Source organism: Ischnura elegans, chromosome 11 (assembly GCF_921293095.1).
Source record: "Ischnura elegans chromosome 11, ioIscEleg1.1, whole genome shotgun sequence".
NCBI classification, from domain to species: domain Eukaryota; kingdom Metazoa; phylum Arthropoda; class Insecta; order Odonata; family Coenagrionidae; genus Ischnura; species Ischnura elegans.
Genome location: NC_060256.1, coordinates 40,232,403 through 40,247,591, shown reverse-complemented (window position 1 = coordinate 40,247,591; position 15,189 = coordinate 40,232,403). Strand labels below are relative to the sequence as shown.

General features: G+C 43.1%; 1 protein-coding gene across 1 annotated transcript in view; it reads left to right on the top strand.

Annotated features, from left to right (window-relative positions):
- The first annotated feature begins 3,610 nt into the window (after nucleotides 1–3,610).
- The window catches only part of LOC124167786, a 533,972-nt gene continuing 522,393 nt past the window's right edge, over nucleotides 3,611–15,189 (top strand). Inside the window, exon 1 of the mRNA XM_046545806.1 lies at nucleotides 3,611–10,931. Coding sequence (XP_046401762.1) covers nucleotides 10,338–10,931 — 594 coding nt within the window. The 5' untranslated portion in view covers nucleotides 3,611–10,337. The remainder of the gene's footprint in view (nucleotides 10,932–15,189) is intronic.

The following is a 15,189-nucleotide window of genomic DNA, read 5'->3' as shown; positions in this document are numbered from 1 at the left end:
CCGTGTGGTATCATATTCGTGGTTCCAACCTGAAGTCATCACTTTTTCTTGTAATAACCCAGCACGCATCCTAGTATATCTCTCCTAAGGATATATCCGTGCCTTCTACGACACCCTAAATAACTTGTCTTATCTCGGGCACGAACATTTCCCCAAAAGCACTGGCGGGGAAGTACCTTCCCCCCGCCCGCCATTGTGCGTGAGTTTGCCCCCGTGCGGTGCGTGCGTGCCCGTGTTATTGAGTGTGCATTCTCATATATATATATGTCCGTGTGATGGTGCCGTCGTTTGACGTCGCCGACCGCGCCGGCGTGGGCGCCGCGGCGATGCCCGCGCCCTGCACCCGAAGAGCCCCTAGGGCCCTCCCCGGAAAAGCGTACTGCGGCAGCTGCCAGCATCGGGCCGGCCGGCGATAGAGTGAAGGCAGTTAGGCCGGGTGTTGGGGTATACGGTGCTCAGTCGGGGGAAGGGTAGGATAGGGTTTTTCAAGGAGGGGTTCGGAGGAGAAAAAGGGGTTGATACAAGGCAGGGGATACCCTTTAAGCATTCACCCCACCCTTTATCCCAGGGTTTTCCTTTCACTTTTCCCCATACCTACCCCACTCCGTTCACCGCACCCTATTATATATATATATATATGTAACACACGGTCTTTTTTCCTCGTGGGGGATACCCTTTCTAATTTTTTTTTCTCTCCACCTCCTTAGGGCGCGGAGGAAAACCCTACTCCACCCACCACCCTACCAATAAACCTGAATAAGTTTCTTCCCACACTCCAACCCCATTTCGCAGTCTTCACACCATCCGCTGAAAGTCTTTTTCCCTGGACTGCTTTTTATTTTAACCAGTATTCTTTGGGCAATCTGCTAAAGGTGCTTTTTCTTTCGCCGTCTTCTCCAAGGATTCGTCTTTTTTTTATATATCCCCTCGAAACATTTCCATTTCTCAGACTCTGATCCTTTCTGGTCAACCCTTTGTATTTTTTTTACCTCTTTTTATTGCGTCGAACGGAACTATTTCTTATTTTTGTAACCAGTAACTCGGGGAGGTATCCTTAAAGGTTCCCATACGCATCGCGAAAGACCGTCCCAATTTCCAACTTTGGTACCGTTTTTTTTATGGCTGGCATTCCGGGCAGTAAAAATCTGGAGGGACGGTATAATTTGATGGCTCGGAGTGTGCTTTTTTTATCATCCTCACTCTTGAGGAAGTTCACTTACTCATCGTGAAATTTTTTTGTGGAGTAGAGTATCGAAGAGTAGTCTCCAGTCGTAAAAGGGAGGAAAATTCTTATATATTCTTTGGTCATCGCGTGTCTGTGACGGGAATAAGTGGCTGTATTAACGCCAGAAGACCTTCTCCGTTTGGCAGTGGCTCTTTTCTGCTCCCTCCTTTTTCTGAGAAAGTTTGTTCTTAATACATCCTTCACCATCAGGTCCTTTAAGTCTCATCCCAGTCCTTTCACTCCTTTTGCTACACTTCTTCAAAAAAAGGATTTCCTCCTCTCAAAACTTTTCTAATCTTGTTCTGCATATTTTTTTTGACATTTCCCCTCTTTACCTGCGGAGTGCGCAGTTTCTCTCTGAACTTCACCTGCCGCCAAGGCCTCTCCCTTTTCTCATTTACTTTATCAACAGTTTCATTCCCTCTCTAGTCATTTGCTTCCCTCCCTATTCCCCTTTTCCTCATCCTACATGCATACCGTCACTCAGGGATCCAACCTGAAGGTTAGGTACGATCGGTGAGGGTGGAGCTCGCCCTTGAATAACCCACTGGATTGTAAAAATTTACACATTCAGGCCAGTGGCCTAGTCCCTTAGTTACAGGGCCACATCGTTTTCCGAGGGTATTAATTTGCTCGTGTCTGTTAGTTTCCCCGCTCTTCATCTACACGCATACCGTCACTCAAGGATCCAACCTGGAGGTGTTTCTTGGATCGGTAAGGGTAGAGCTCACCCTTGACTAACCCAAAGGAGTATAAAAATTCACCCATTTAGGATAGGGGTCTATTTTTTTCTTACAGGGCCACCATACTTCTCTAGGGTATTTATTTGGTCGCGTCTGTTTGTTTCATCCCGGATTTTATCAGGGAACCCTTTCTTTAGCAGCCCTACACTGCATATACTAGCCTACCATACTCCCCATACAACGTATATATTTCTCATCTAGAATTCTCTACGTTTCCTTTACAACCTACCCTTAACTTTCATCGCAAAAACACGTACCCGCAACCGCAAGATCTCCTCATTCCCTTTCCTTTACGACAAAAACTTAAGTCCCTCCCTTCCTCCCACTATCCTGCTCCTTATTGGTCTCTCTACTCCTCGGCAACCTCCCCTTCCTCCACACAAAACGACCTTTTCCCTCTCAATTCCTTACAAGGCACACTTCTTTACCATTCATTCTCTCCCTCCCTCTTCTCCTTCCTCGCCTTAAAAACCTCCTGAGTGTATTCCCCATTTCAAATCCCTTCCCTCAAAGCTTCGCTCAAAAAGCCTCCGCAGATAAGCACATTCACTCCAAACTTTTCTCTCGACCCTCTTCTACCTGCCCTGCTTCTTGACATAACCAATCCCCGCTTTTTTTCTGCTGCCTCCTCATCATTTGAGTACGGCGATAACATGCTCTTCCCCCTGCCGATCCGACAGTGAGGGGGCGTAGCCAGTTCCCCGTTCCACTAGAAAGCATTTCTTCATTTCGATCCCCTTCCCCCGAGCGACTTGGAGAATATTTCTCCTCACTGGCCTAAGTCTGCACTGCCTCTTTTCTGAGAGAGCAGAGCCAGTCGCTTCTAACAGACCTCTCGCCATCGACTATTGCGACACGCTCATCTCTTACTCTGCTGAGTGAGAGAGTTCATTCATCTTCGGCTGTTCTTTGCGTGATTCATTTTTTGAACTCATATTTGAGTTTTTAAAACACGGCCATCTCTTGCAATACCGGAAGAATTTCTATTGTTATTCTCGATCTTTGCTTGCGTGGATGAATATTTTATTACACCTCTGAGTATCATGACACATGATAACCGTTCACTGAGATAAACACTAATTCCTTTTACATAGATTTTCACGGCACTAATAGATTTTATACAGCACTTACTGATAGTACTGTGCGAATTAGTGTTGTTTTTCTGGATTGTTCAATGAAATAAACGCTATTACCTTCGCTGTTTATTATCGCGGCACGTATAAATCTCATACAGCACGTACTAATAAATAATAATAGTGAAAGAATTCTCACCCGCCCAATTTCACACCAAATTTTACACATATGCTCTCATACATATATACACACACATTCTCTCTGAGGAGCCCGATTGATCTGAAGCCGAGATAATAACTTCATCTTCACCTTTGTGCTGTAGCTCGCGTATTTAGGCGTGAAGTAATTCATTCAGTCGGATCCTTTATCTTAAGCATTCCCTTTTGCTTCGCGTCTTCTCGTTTCCATTGTTTCGCACGCCCGATCGTCCCGGCCCGAAGCAAACCGGAGAATTTTCCATCTCCCCTTGTTTGGGATAAAAAATACTCCTCTCCGTTCCCAGCATCTCTTCAAAAGCCCGCATTTCTCTTGGATTCTCTCATCCACCAGAAGCATTCTCCCATATCCTATCTCTACACCTTTCACTTCTGTCCCTCTCCTCCGCATATAGTTCCCCTACCGCGTATATACTACCCCTTACATCGCACAGTCCTTCCCCTCCCTACGTGATCATCATATCTCTACCGCGATCTCCTCTTGCCCCACCCTGAACTCACCCACCCCTGCCCTCACGACTATGCTCAACCCCTGAGTCAAACCTTTTTTGAAGCATGGGCGTGGCAATATATATAGCCCTCCGCTTCATTGCAGAACGTAATTGACGACCCCTCTGCATTGCTCAAACTCCGCCATCAATCCTTCCATTCACATTCTTTTCCACATTCCCAGTGTGGTAAGCCCATTCACGCATTCCCCTTTCCACCTCTCATTCCCTTCCATTCTCGAGCTCATCACTATTTAGGCCCGTGTGTGGTGAAGAGTGAAAAGGTAGGGAATAAAAAGGAATATTCCCCGCTAAAACCCTGGCCACAATTCCTCACTGAACCCCATTGAGAAAGTTTCTTTCTCATCCTTCTTTACCCTAAACTCTCGGCAGCCTCCTGACGTTTTCAGCAACACCTTCACTGCTTTATATGCGTTTACTTTCGTTCCCTTTGTGAAGAAAGCTATCCTGAATCCTTTTTCTTTAAGCTTTTCCCCATAAGCTCTTCACGCTAGGATCAGCTCTTCATCTGTATCCTTCATTTCGAGGCTCTCAAGCCACTAGTCTACTTCTACGAATTGTTTGGAGGTAGGTTTTTTTCCGGATAACCCATTGAATATTTTCCCTGTTTTCCCTCCAGATAAACCAGTTTGTTGATAACCTGTTTTATCGTCCTTAACCTATCATATCGGCTTACAACTTGAAATAGGTTAATATGCTGACCTCTTAAACCTTTACCCTCATTCTCCTGTTACCTATTGCTCTAATTACCATTTTTCATTAAAATACAAACCTCAGAGTGCCCAAGGTGGGCCACATATTTCACGTTTTCATCCTCCAAAGCATCTTATCATCTTTTCTCAACATTCATCCCCGAAATATTTATGTACCGTAATCGTATGAAATTATATCTTGGTATTTAAAATAGGGTATCTTAATCACTGGTAGTTCCCCTTTTCACTAGTCAAATTCTTGTGTGGGCTTTTCCTACCTTCTCGACGGCTTTAGGCGTATTATTCGCTTTTCCTTGTTCTTTCGCCGTGTAATCTGACGAATTCTCGCTCATAGCCATAGAGATCCGTCAAAAAGCTCGGCTTCCGTCTTCAAGGGTTTAGAATATCCGGATTTACGGTTCGTTTGTTCTCTTCCTCGGTGTCTCCTTACTCATCTTCTTGTCTCTGCTATTTTAAATAATCGCTTGTTATCACCGTCAAAGAGAGACGTCAACTCTCTTTCACGGGGTGACGCACGAGAGGTTCCAAGACCGTTTGACTTGCCTCGCGAGAGAATAAAATGAATGAAGGTTTAAGAGGTGGATTAAGCGAAGCGGAACGTGTTCAAAATTAGGGCAGGTACGCGGGGGAAATCGGCTCGACGTACTTACCGAGTTAATACGGTTTAAGTGCAGCGGTCTTCTGATCCTCGAGTGGTTCAGCTCTTTTCCAACTTGGCGCTTCGTCGCCAGGGCCATTGCGATAAGGAGGGTACGACCAAGCCAAGGGCTTCCGTTGATGACCGTCCTTTTTACGTGATCCGAATTGTCTCACGCTGCTACCTCTGGGTCCTTTTTCGTCGTCTCTCTTTGTCAGTATCACTTGCAAGCCCATACCGGAGTCGCCTGAAGGTGCCGGTGTTACATTTTTTCATCCTCACATCTTGCCGATGAAAGAGGTCACCTCTAGAATGTCGGAAAAAAATAATTCGTTCCACTGACATCAAAGCCATTTGTCCTGGCGAGTCATCTGTACAAAGCTCGATTGTGCTATTGAAACGTAAAGAAGACCTCAGTGGCAAAGAAAAGGAGTGTAGAGAAATTTGAGGCGAAAGTAATTAAAAAAAATATTTTGGCCAACATTGGCGCATTTGCAAACACGGAATCATCGCTTTAAATTTGTCATAATATTAAGTCGGTAATATGAGCGTTATTTGGTCGAGAAGATATCTTATAAGTATTCTATACCGTCGGGTTGACGAGTTGAAAGTGTGAAGAAAAGGTAGTGATATCCTTTTACGAGATAACTCATATTAGAAAGGCTGTTTGAGGGAAAATTCCTTTTTAATCAGGATTTTTCTCCGCCGATTTTGCAGCCGTATCGATTGCGGACGCATCAATTAGTGGTGAAGAACCCGCGACTCGGCCACGTTTCTCCGCGAGCAAAGTGTATGATTTTTTCTTTTTTTTACAATATTATTACTGTATAAACATCTCTATAAACCCCCTATTTTTTCCCGGCCTACTCTGCAAATCTTCGGAATTAAAACCTTCCTTCCACTTCCTCTTTCGCATCAGAAACGTGATTTTCCTCCCCCCTCCCGAATTGATTCAACCCTTTCAGGGTACAGGAGTCAGAGCTGTTCCCCACGGGGACGCATATTGACCCATTTCCCCGGCGCAAACATTGCGGTATTGTCTCTCTCCTTCCCTGCCAGCCTTTCTCCACTTTAACAATCTCTTCGTTCTTCTTAGTCTCCTCCGCGCTCTTTCGCTACCCCCACCTCGGCAAACCGAAGCTTAAACACCTCACACCACCGGCACCCTCCCCCCGCAGGCCGACATGACGAGTTCTCCACGCTGAAATGATGTCGACAACACTCGGGTCGAGGAGTGCGAGCTAAGATCACAGTGGCAGAAGCATCTTACGTCCCGGCCTCGACCTCGTGAAAAACGCCAGCGGAAAAGTTTTTTTTTTCGACGCAGAATAAAGGGTTGGAGAGAAATGAACAAGAGTCTTTTTGGACTAAGAGAAAGATAAGTTCAGGAAGGAGGAAGAACATTCTCTCTCTCTCTGTTATACAAACGAAAGTTAGCGCCTAATAGGCGAGGGTAGAGCTCTCCCGGATTAAGTCAAAGGTGTGTGAATTGATGCAGTTAACTTTCCCTGTGCCACTTCAAATCTTGATATTATTTGTTTGGTAGCGTCTGGGACTCGAAGCAGGGATCCCACAAGTATTAGTCCAACAATCTACCCTCTGGACTGATATATTCCCCAAGAGGAAGAATATCAGTGCTACCTCACACCTCGAAGTTTTTTGTTAGGTAGTGCCCGGGGTTTGAACCAGAGATCCCTCGATTATTAGTCCAGCTCTCCACCCTCTTGACCACCGAACTCCTAAGGAAGAACAGTAGTGGTTGGATTATATCGGTTGTTTTGCAGTCACGTTTTCCGCAACTTCTGGACAAGGTGGTGGAGACCGTCACTTCAATCTTCAGGGAACAAGTCCAGACTGCAGAGCTGTTGCGGTCTTTTTCTTTTTCCCTCCCGCGTCCCAGGCAGTTCCGCTGTCTCGTCGGGGGGAGCTTCGCTTCCGGTTCGCGGCAGTGTCATCGCTTCCGGCAAGCGCGAGAGGCTGTTTTGAGGGGTGAACGGGGAGGCTGTTTGAGGCTGCTTCCCCGCAGTAGCGAGCCCGTCGTCCGCTCAGCGTGGGCGCGGCTTGATAGCGCGGCTGGTCCAGCCATTCTCTCCCCTCAACACCGTTGTATGCTCCTCGCGTCGACGGCTGTAGTTGCCATTTTTTTCAAGCTTACATCCGTTCGTGCATGGTCCGATGCCTCGAGCGTGTGCGCCTTTTGGGGGATTCATTAACACGTGTCTTCACGTTTTAGGGCGTTGACTTTATTTTAGTCAGCTATTTACGGGTGGAGACTGCGTCGTAGTTCTCTAAGAAGTGTGTACCGAAATAAAAATAACTAAAGTATTGAAGTGCGTGTCTTCCAAAACCAGAAAATTTTATCGAAATACGAAGTGTTAACCATAATATAGTGGCCTAGTTGGGATCCTGTGTCAGGCTAAAAGCTTGTCGAAAGTGAATCGTCAATTTAAATTGAAGAAATCAAATTTTGTCACTCAAAGTGTGAATATTTGACCTTATCCATTTTCTTCCTCAAATCTGAATACCTTACGTATAACCTTGGATATTGTATGATGAAAAAAGTGTCGTTTTTCTTAAAAATCATCGGCATATTCCTCTACAAGGAATGCTTTGAGAAGTGAACACATGATTCGCGCACTAAGCAACGGATCGTTTACATATACATAACTCACGGTTGGCTACAACTTTTAAGAATTCCACTGACCTAAAAAGAAATTTGGATGCATTTCTGAACTCTTTTAAAACTCATTTTGTATGAAGATTGGGAAGGTTTCCATTTTCATAAAATTTACATTTTTTTACCATTCGAGTTTTTGCAAATATTATAGATTTTCTCCTGAACATGCAGGTCATTATGCCTGAATGTGTATAGTGTCGATGATTCTGGCCTAGTTTCATCCTTCGTACGAATGAAAAGGAAGCAAAAAATATAAAAAAGTGATTGTACGAAGCTGTTCGGGGAGAAACCAAGTGTTTAGTCGCTCCTGAAGTGGATGCGATATTGTCGAGACAAGCATCAGTGCGGTTTCTTTCCATTTTCCGAAGTCTATTCCTTGGTGGCAAAACACTCACGCATCTAACCGTCAACCCGCTGGAGCAATAAAAATTGTTGACTGCGGGAAAATTGAAGTGGACATTGGGAAATTTCTCTCGGGACCACGCTGCGAGAGAATCGGTAGATCTCTTAGACGTGATATGAATCCATAGCGGAGGCCTAAAAAGGGGAAGTACTAAGCTTTTATCGTGGAACATCGAGCGTAATATATATAGAACGCCACCGAGTACCACTGGACGTTGTGGTCCAAGTAATATGCCCTATTTGGCAATCATCCTGGGAATAAGGAAGTGAAGTAGGAACAAAACGAGGCATATAAATAAAAATTTAACAAGTGCGTCCTGGTTTGTGTTTTGTACCTCTTTTGTTCGGTATATTTACGTGTTTGTGTGTGCTTGTGTGTTTGGGTGCATAAAAATACAAAGCATCGTTTGGATCATAAAAATATACGCCCAGATGCCCTTGGAGTCTGGGGAGGACCTCTGCGCTGTTACTCTTTACGGTCTTGGCCCTACCGGTAGGGAAATCAGTTCCACGAGGGAATAAAATCGGCAGAAGAAGTCTTGCTGTGGGCTTGATCGGGTTTTTATTCATTCGGACAGCTAAAAGTTGTGAAGAGAACGGTAGCAGAGGAGTAAGGAAATGAGTTAGTGACCAAACTTCCTGTAAACGAGTGCTTACATTTTTATCGCCTCATCACCTAATATTCTGTTCTCAGTTACGGTTGAAACTGAATGAAACATCTATTTTGTGACTCAAGAGATAACGAAAACCTCAATGAAATTTAAGGTTTAGATACTGTTGTACTCCGTCGTTAAGCAGTGCTGCTTTTTTGAAAAAGGAAAAGTGTTGTTTAAAGTGTACACGGGATTATAACATAAGTCATTCTGGTAAGAGAGTAGTGCTACGCGTCGAAAAAGGTAAATTGGTAACATTATTCGTTGTATTTAGTGTAACTTCCACCTAATTAGACAAAATTGAGTCATTTATTTGAACAAGTTAAATAAAAGATTCGGGATGCTTTGACTCACTAAAAGCTTGCTAGATGTGAATAGTTGATTATGATTTGAGGAAATAAAGTTTGGCTTCTCAAGGTTTTGCTCTTTTCGACTGGCTTCTTTGAACTCGAATGTGTTATAGAGGTCCTCTCGAATAAAAAGAGAAAGTGCGGATTTCCAGCAGTACACTGAAGCAAAATCATCTGGACTTAGAATTACCAGAATTAGACATTTTTGGAATACAAAGAGATCGCTGAACTGTCGGACTTGGATAAGATAGAGGCCACTTGAGTATATCAGAACGTGTTTTACTCCTTCGCTGCGGAAATAAAAAAAGGTCATCGTTTTATCGTGTTCTTAATGATAAGGACTTAGTGCGGCGGAACGTGAATGCTTGCTTACTAATTGAAGGAGGCAAGGTTTACCGCTCAAATTTTCTCACTTTTCGAACGCTCTCTTCAGGACCTCCTAAGTTCATACTCCATAAAAAGCATAAATTCGACATTCAGGCCTACCACCCGGACTATGATGATGTGCTGCTTTTACTAAAGCATCGTTCTTACTGGAGGAGACATTGTTGGAGTGCAAGGCGATTGCTATTCATTGGGACTTGGATAAGCTAGAGGCCACTAGAAAAAAAGTAAATTCTTTCTTCTTTTCGTTTGAATCTATAGAAACAAAATAATCAAGAAAATATAGTGCTCCCTGTGCTATGATATTACAGTGCTTTTGTGCTATAAGTGAATACTTAATGAGGAATTAAAGGGAGGAGTTTTTAAGGCTATAAATATATTTCGACAGCCTCTCTGGCATATGCAGTATAGAGTCGACACTATAATATACGCGAGTGTCAGTTTCCAGCCAGCCAGAAATTTTTGGAATGCAAAGTGATCGCTGTTATTTGGGACTTGGATAAGCTAGAGACCACTGTATAAAAAGAACATTTTCTCTCTCGTTCGGAATCTATGGAAACAAAATAATCAGGAAAATATAGTGTATCTTGTGCTATGACATTACAGTGCTCTGTGAATATTTGATTGCGATTCAAAGGAAGTAATTTTTAAGGCTCTACGTTTCACATATTTCGAAGGCCTCTATCCAATACATGCGGTATAGAGGCCACATATAAAGCGCGAGTGCGAATTTCCCGCCTATCCCCCGGACTCTGATGATGTGCTGCGTGCAGGCCGAAAGGGTCTTCCCGGCCTCCGACGGCGAGGAGGACGAGGAGGGCCCTGTGGGGCTCAGGGGCGGCGGAATGCCCTATCCCTCGCACCACCATCACCACCCGCACCACCACCTATCGCACCACCATCACCACGCCGGCGGCCCAACCGACTGGTCCTCGGCGCTCGCCTCCATCTCGGCCGCCCGCCACCACGGCAACTCCGCCTCCGGGAACCCCGTGTCGGCCCTCTCGGGCATCCCCCGGCTGCCCACCACCCCCGAGGACCAGCCCCCGCCCCCGCCGCCTCCGCCCCCGCCGACCCGACGGCCCCCGACGCACTCGCCCCCGTTCCGCCTCCCGCCGCACGGGAAGCAGCGGAGGGGCTGGGGGCGGAAAAAGACGCCGCAGCCGCCGCCTCCTCCGCCCCCGCAGCCGCCGCCCCCGCAGCAGACCCCCGCGACCTCCCTGCCTCCGCTGCCCCCGCCGTCGCCGTCCGTGTCGTCTTCCGCCTCCGAGTGCGGGGGCGGTGGACCGCGAGATGGGGAGGACGAGGAGGAGGAAGACATCTCGTCTCACGGAGAGGAGAACGCTGAGGTAGGAATGAGCTCTATAGGCGTTTGATGTTAATTGATTAAGGGAGCAAACCACCTCAGCAAAAGGCGTAACGCTTGAAAAATAATAGCAGAGATTGATATCCTACTTATCCAGGAAATCTCTGTTCAATATATCGATGGCTAAGTTCTAACAACACCTATCTCAAAAATAGCTACTTTTCAGGAGAGCGAAAAAACGAACAATTTTTTTACTTGTTTACTGAAATTAAACACCAAAAGTTCATAAAACTGAAAAAAAGCGATCATTTGCAAACAAAGAGTTTTTTTGTTAGCATTTTTTTAATGTTATCACACTTTGTTTAAGATACCTGTGTCAAACCGGCCGTATTTGAGAATTACGTTAGAACTTAGCCATCGATATGTTATAAAAGCGGTTGAGAATCCAAAGGGTACAAGTGATTTTTTTCACAACCGAAATAGGTAAAGTTAATTGTTAGAATAAATGCACAAAAACTTGGTAGCCAAGGGATAAGAGTGAGTCTCTGATATGTGTTGACATCGAGTGGAAAATCAAATGCGCTACTATGTATTTGATCTCGTTTGTTTTCTTTACCTAATTTATGTACCTTACTCTGTGTAGAAAAAAGAAATCACTTGTACCTATTGGCTTCACAACCACTCCTATAATAAAGGTACAATGTATAGTAAAGATATATGTGTATATTGTGCCTTGCTGCATTGCGAGACACGCATGGACTACTGTTTGTATGAAAGAGCTTATGGTTACGCTGAGCATTTTAAACAGGGATGACAAGTGAAACGAAACGAAAATGTTTCCTTTCGACCCGGAGGAAAACGAACATACGAGGCCTAGGATTAGTTTCGTTCCTGCACGAAATTAAAACCACCAAGGAGTTTAGTTTCGACTCGGTACGAAACTTTACTCCCGGGAACGAAACGAAATTAATCGAAATTCCGTTGCTCATGGTTAAGTTTCAATTCCAGAAGTTGCGTGGAGGGAAAAAGAGGGAATAGTTTCGACCCATTTCATGACAGAATGTAGAGAGGTTAAAACATTGAGGTTAAAAATAGAATGGCCAGTTTGCGTTCACTGTTATCCTGTTACTGGTATAAATATGAGTGTCCCATGTCCCATATGAATGTCCCATCTGATGACGGTAGGCCGAACCTCAATTTCATTCTACCGTTCTTCGTACTCGGTGTCTGCACGTGGTCCCTCCGGTGCGAAACATTATCTGCGTTTCGGTTCGGCCCAGATTTTTTCTTTAGTTTCGAGTAAGGTAGTTTTGGCTCCGATTTCGTTTCGACCCTGAGTTTAGTTCCCCTGATTTAAATCCATTTCGTTTCTACATATCGCTCCTGGAAACGAAACTATTGAATTTTTACTACTTTTGACTTTCGTTTAGTTTCTGTTTCCATCCGTACTTTCAACAATCGATAACAGATATCGATTTATGATTTTGATGAATCTGAGTTTTTTCCAGTGAATGACTTGAATGAATTCATCTCGTGTTTCCGACCGATTTAGGGTCTTCATTAAAATTGGCCTACGTTTCATTGGGAGATTTTCCCAACATATTCAGCGCTGATGATGTATAACGGTGGGAAATTGCATAATGAATGAAAATTCCACCCAAGAAAACCTGGAGATGGTACCTACTGTTTTAATTCCGCGGTATTCTAGTACCAGTATTTCTATCCCCGGAATAGTTTTCATATGCGTGCAAATCGGGCTAAGCGTGCGTGTGTTGAGATGAAAGTGCCCTTGTACCATTGTGCCAAAAGTACCATTCATCAGCCCTAAAGATGATGGGAAAGCCTCCAAACGAAACGTCGCGACGTTCCGACGCGTCGGCCTAAAATATGTTCACCCCAGCCAGGTTGGAAATCCGATTGGAGTTCATTCAACTTTCTGTTTTTGTACCTGAGAAAATGTGTTCAGAAGCGCTAAGAGAAAAACATGGAGGGACGTTGCACGATGATCAAGTATAACCCGTCGAAAACACTCCAAATATCAGAGAATTTATTCCCTTTATTCATAGCAACCATGAAAATTTTCTCCTCCGTCATGTACAAGTGAGCCTTCTCATAGTATATTGGTATAACGCACGCCAGTTTGTTATGCGTTCATTAATTCGTATAGTCGTGGTAAAATAAACTACAAAACCATTAAGTAGCATTGTAGTTCATATGGATCTCTCTGCGGTTTACCGAGAGTGAGTAATGATTTCGGAATTATTCCCATATATTAAACTACCCTCTGGTCTAATTATTCATCGCATTCGGTTTGTTTGTGTATTAACAAGTGTCCGCTTATTTTAAATTTCAAATTGAGCTCGAACGCGACAGTACTATTTGCTTTTATCGACGTCTGTAATACTAAATACTGGTGAACGTCAATTTAATTTACCCCGCCACATTAAAAAAATAGATTATGTTTTTTATCATTATCATCGTTCGATTGCAAAGGAAAAATTCCGTGAAAAAAATCCTTATCTGGCATTAGCGTGTATGGATAACAGAGGAAATTGGCAAATGATATCACTGTACCTTCTATGGTTGTCTTTTATATTGTGATTATTATATAAAAATAATTTGTATAATTTAGTGAGCATGGATAATTAGCCATTATTAATTATAGTTTGAGTCGGAATATGAATAACACGTGTAGCAATGTTTTTTGGATTGCTGTGTCGTATCACGAAGTTAATTTCATAAATAATTATTCGCCTGAGGAAAATTTTAAACACGCCCATTATACGAAGTTTCTACTGGTATGTGAAAAATTTTTTCCTCTATCGGAGCGTCCAAATTCGGTATTTTGGAAGCATTTAATTATTGTGATCTTTTGGGATGATGCGTTAATCAGTTTTTATCAATGCATCATGGTTTTTGTGAGGATATTCAAATTTATTCTACTTTTTATTTTTTTATATTGGGAAAACTATCGATGCTAACATCAGAGGCGTTAGATGAGATACTATACAGCTGTAGTGATGAACTATGTTGTGATGCTACAAATATTTGCTGTACTTCGTCTGATAATAATTTAATGGATCGGGTGAATTATATTCATATGTGATATATTCTAGTATGTAGCGTGCAGAAGGCTTAGATCTTTAGGTCTTAGTGCAGTAGAGTACTGGGTTCATTCCTGGGAGAGTATTTCCCAAATATCTCGTTTCCATTAAAATACCAAACGCATTCGTTACACAGGTCTAAGTATTGCTTGTAAAATAATAAGATGAGTAGCTACCGCTCTTATAAGGAAAAACATTGATTTCAATCCTTTGAAAGGTGCAAGTGCAGCTAAAAAAAATCGAGTTTAATTCCCGAGTTCTTAGGCTTTTTGGTATTTAAAAAATTTGACTTACGGTTAAAAAAAAAAAAAAAAACACTACTCGGGTGCTTTTTTTTACCCTAAAAAAGCTCAATATGATCATAATTCGTTGCACGGCACACATCCAGTCGATAGGCGAGTTCATTCAATTCCTTGATATATTTGTCTCGTGATTCATCCCTGCTCCATAAGTGGAGTATGCCAGTTGGTGGTATAGGCACATCCGTATTCATAATGAACTATTTAAAAATAAAAATCGTATCTCTGTCATTTAGGGGGGTTGTGGAGGCATAAGAAACGAGTTTTCAGTTCAATAGTCGCATATATTTTACAACTATCGCCCTCTAATGTTAATTAGATGAAGCACTAGATATGCATTCATTAATGAGTTTTGTAATAAAACTATTTGAATTGATATTTCATTTTCTGTATCCTAGATAAGTGTTAAATCAAATTATGAAAAATATTTAAAAATTTTTAACTATGATATTCAGCTTGAAACACCCACTCTTGTGCAGCATTTCAGCATTTCGAAGCCTGCGGCGCGAACGGTGGTGAAATATGCATGAAAACCGGGCCACTGCCAACACCAAAATGCAATCCTGGTTCCTGAATTCCCATGGCAATTATACCGAGGGTCATATCAGATATTAGGAAAGCCAAAGGTGCGTGATTCCCTGTCCAGGAGAATTTTTTATCATGGCAATTCATTAAGATTCCACCGCCGTTCCATTTAGATTCACTTCGACAGGCTTCGAAATAACAAACAGGCGATTTTAATTATATCTTTTTTAAATTCATACTACACAAGTTATACAATTGGCATATAGTCACGGAAATCGGTGATTATTGAAATGAGAAGAAAAAAATACGTTATTTCTGTTTTAAGCATCCTCAATAGTGTGAACGTGGGTTCAACAGGTCACTGTAATATTGC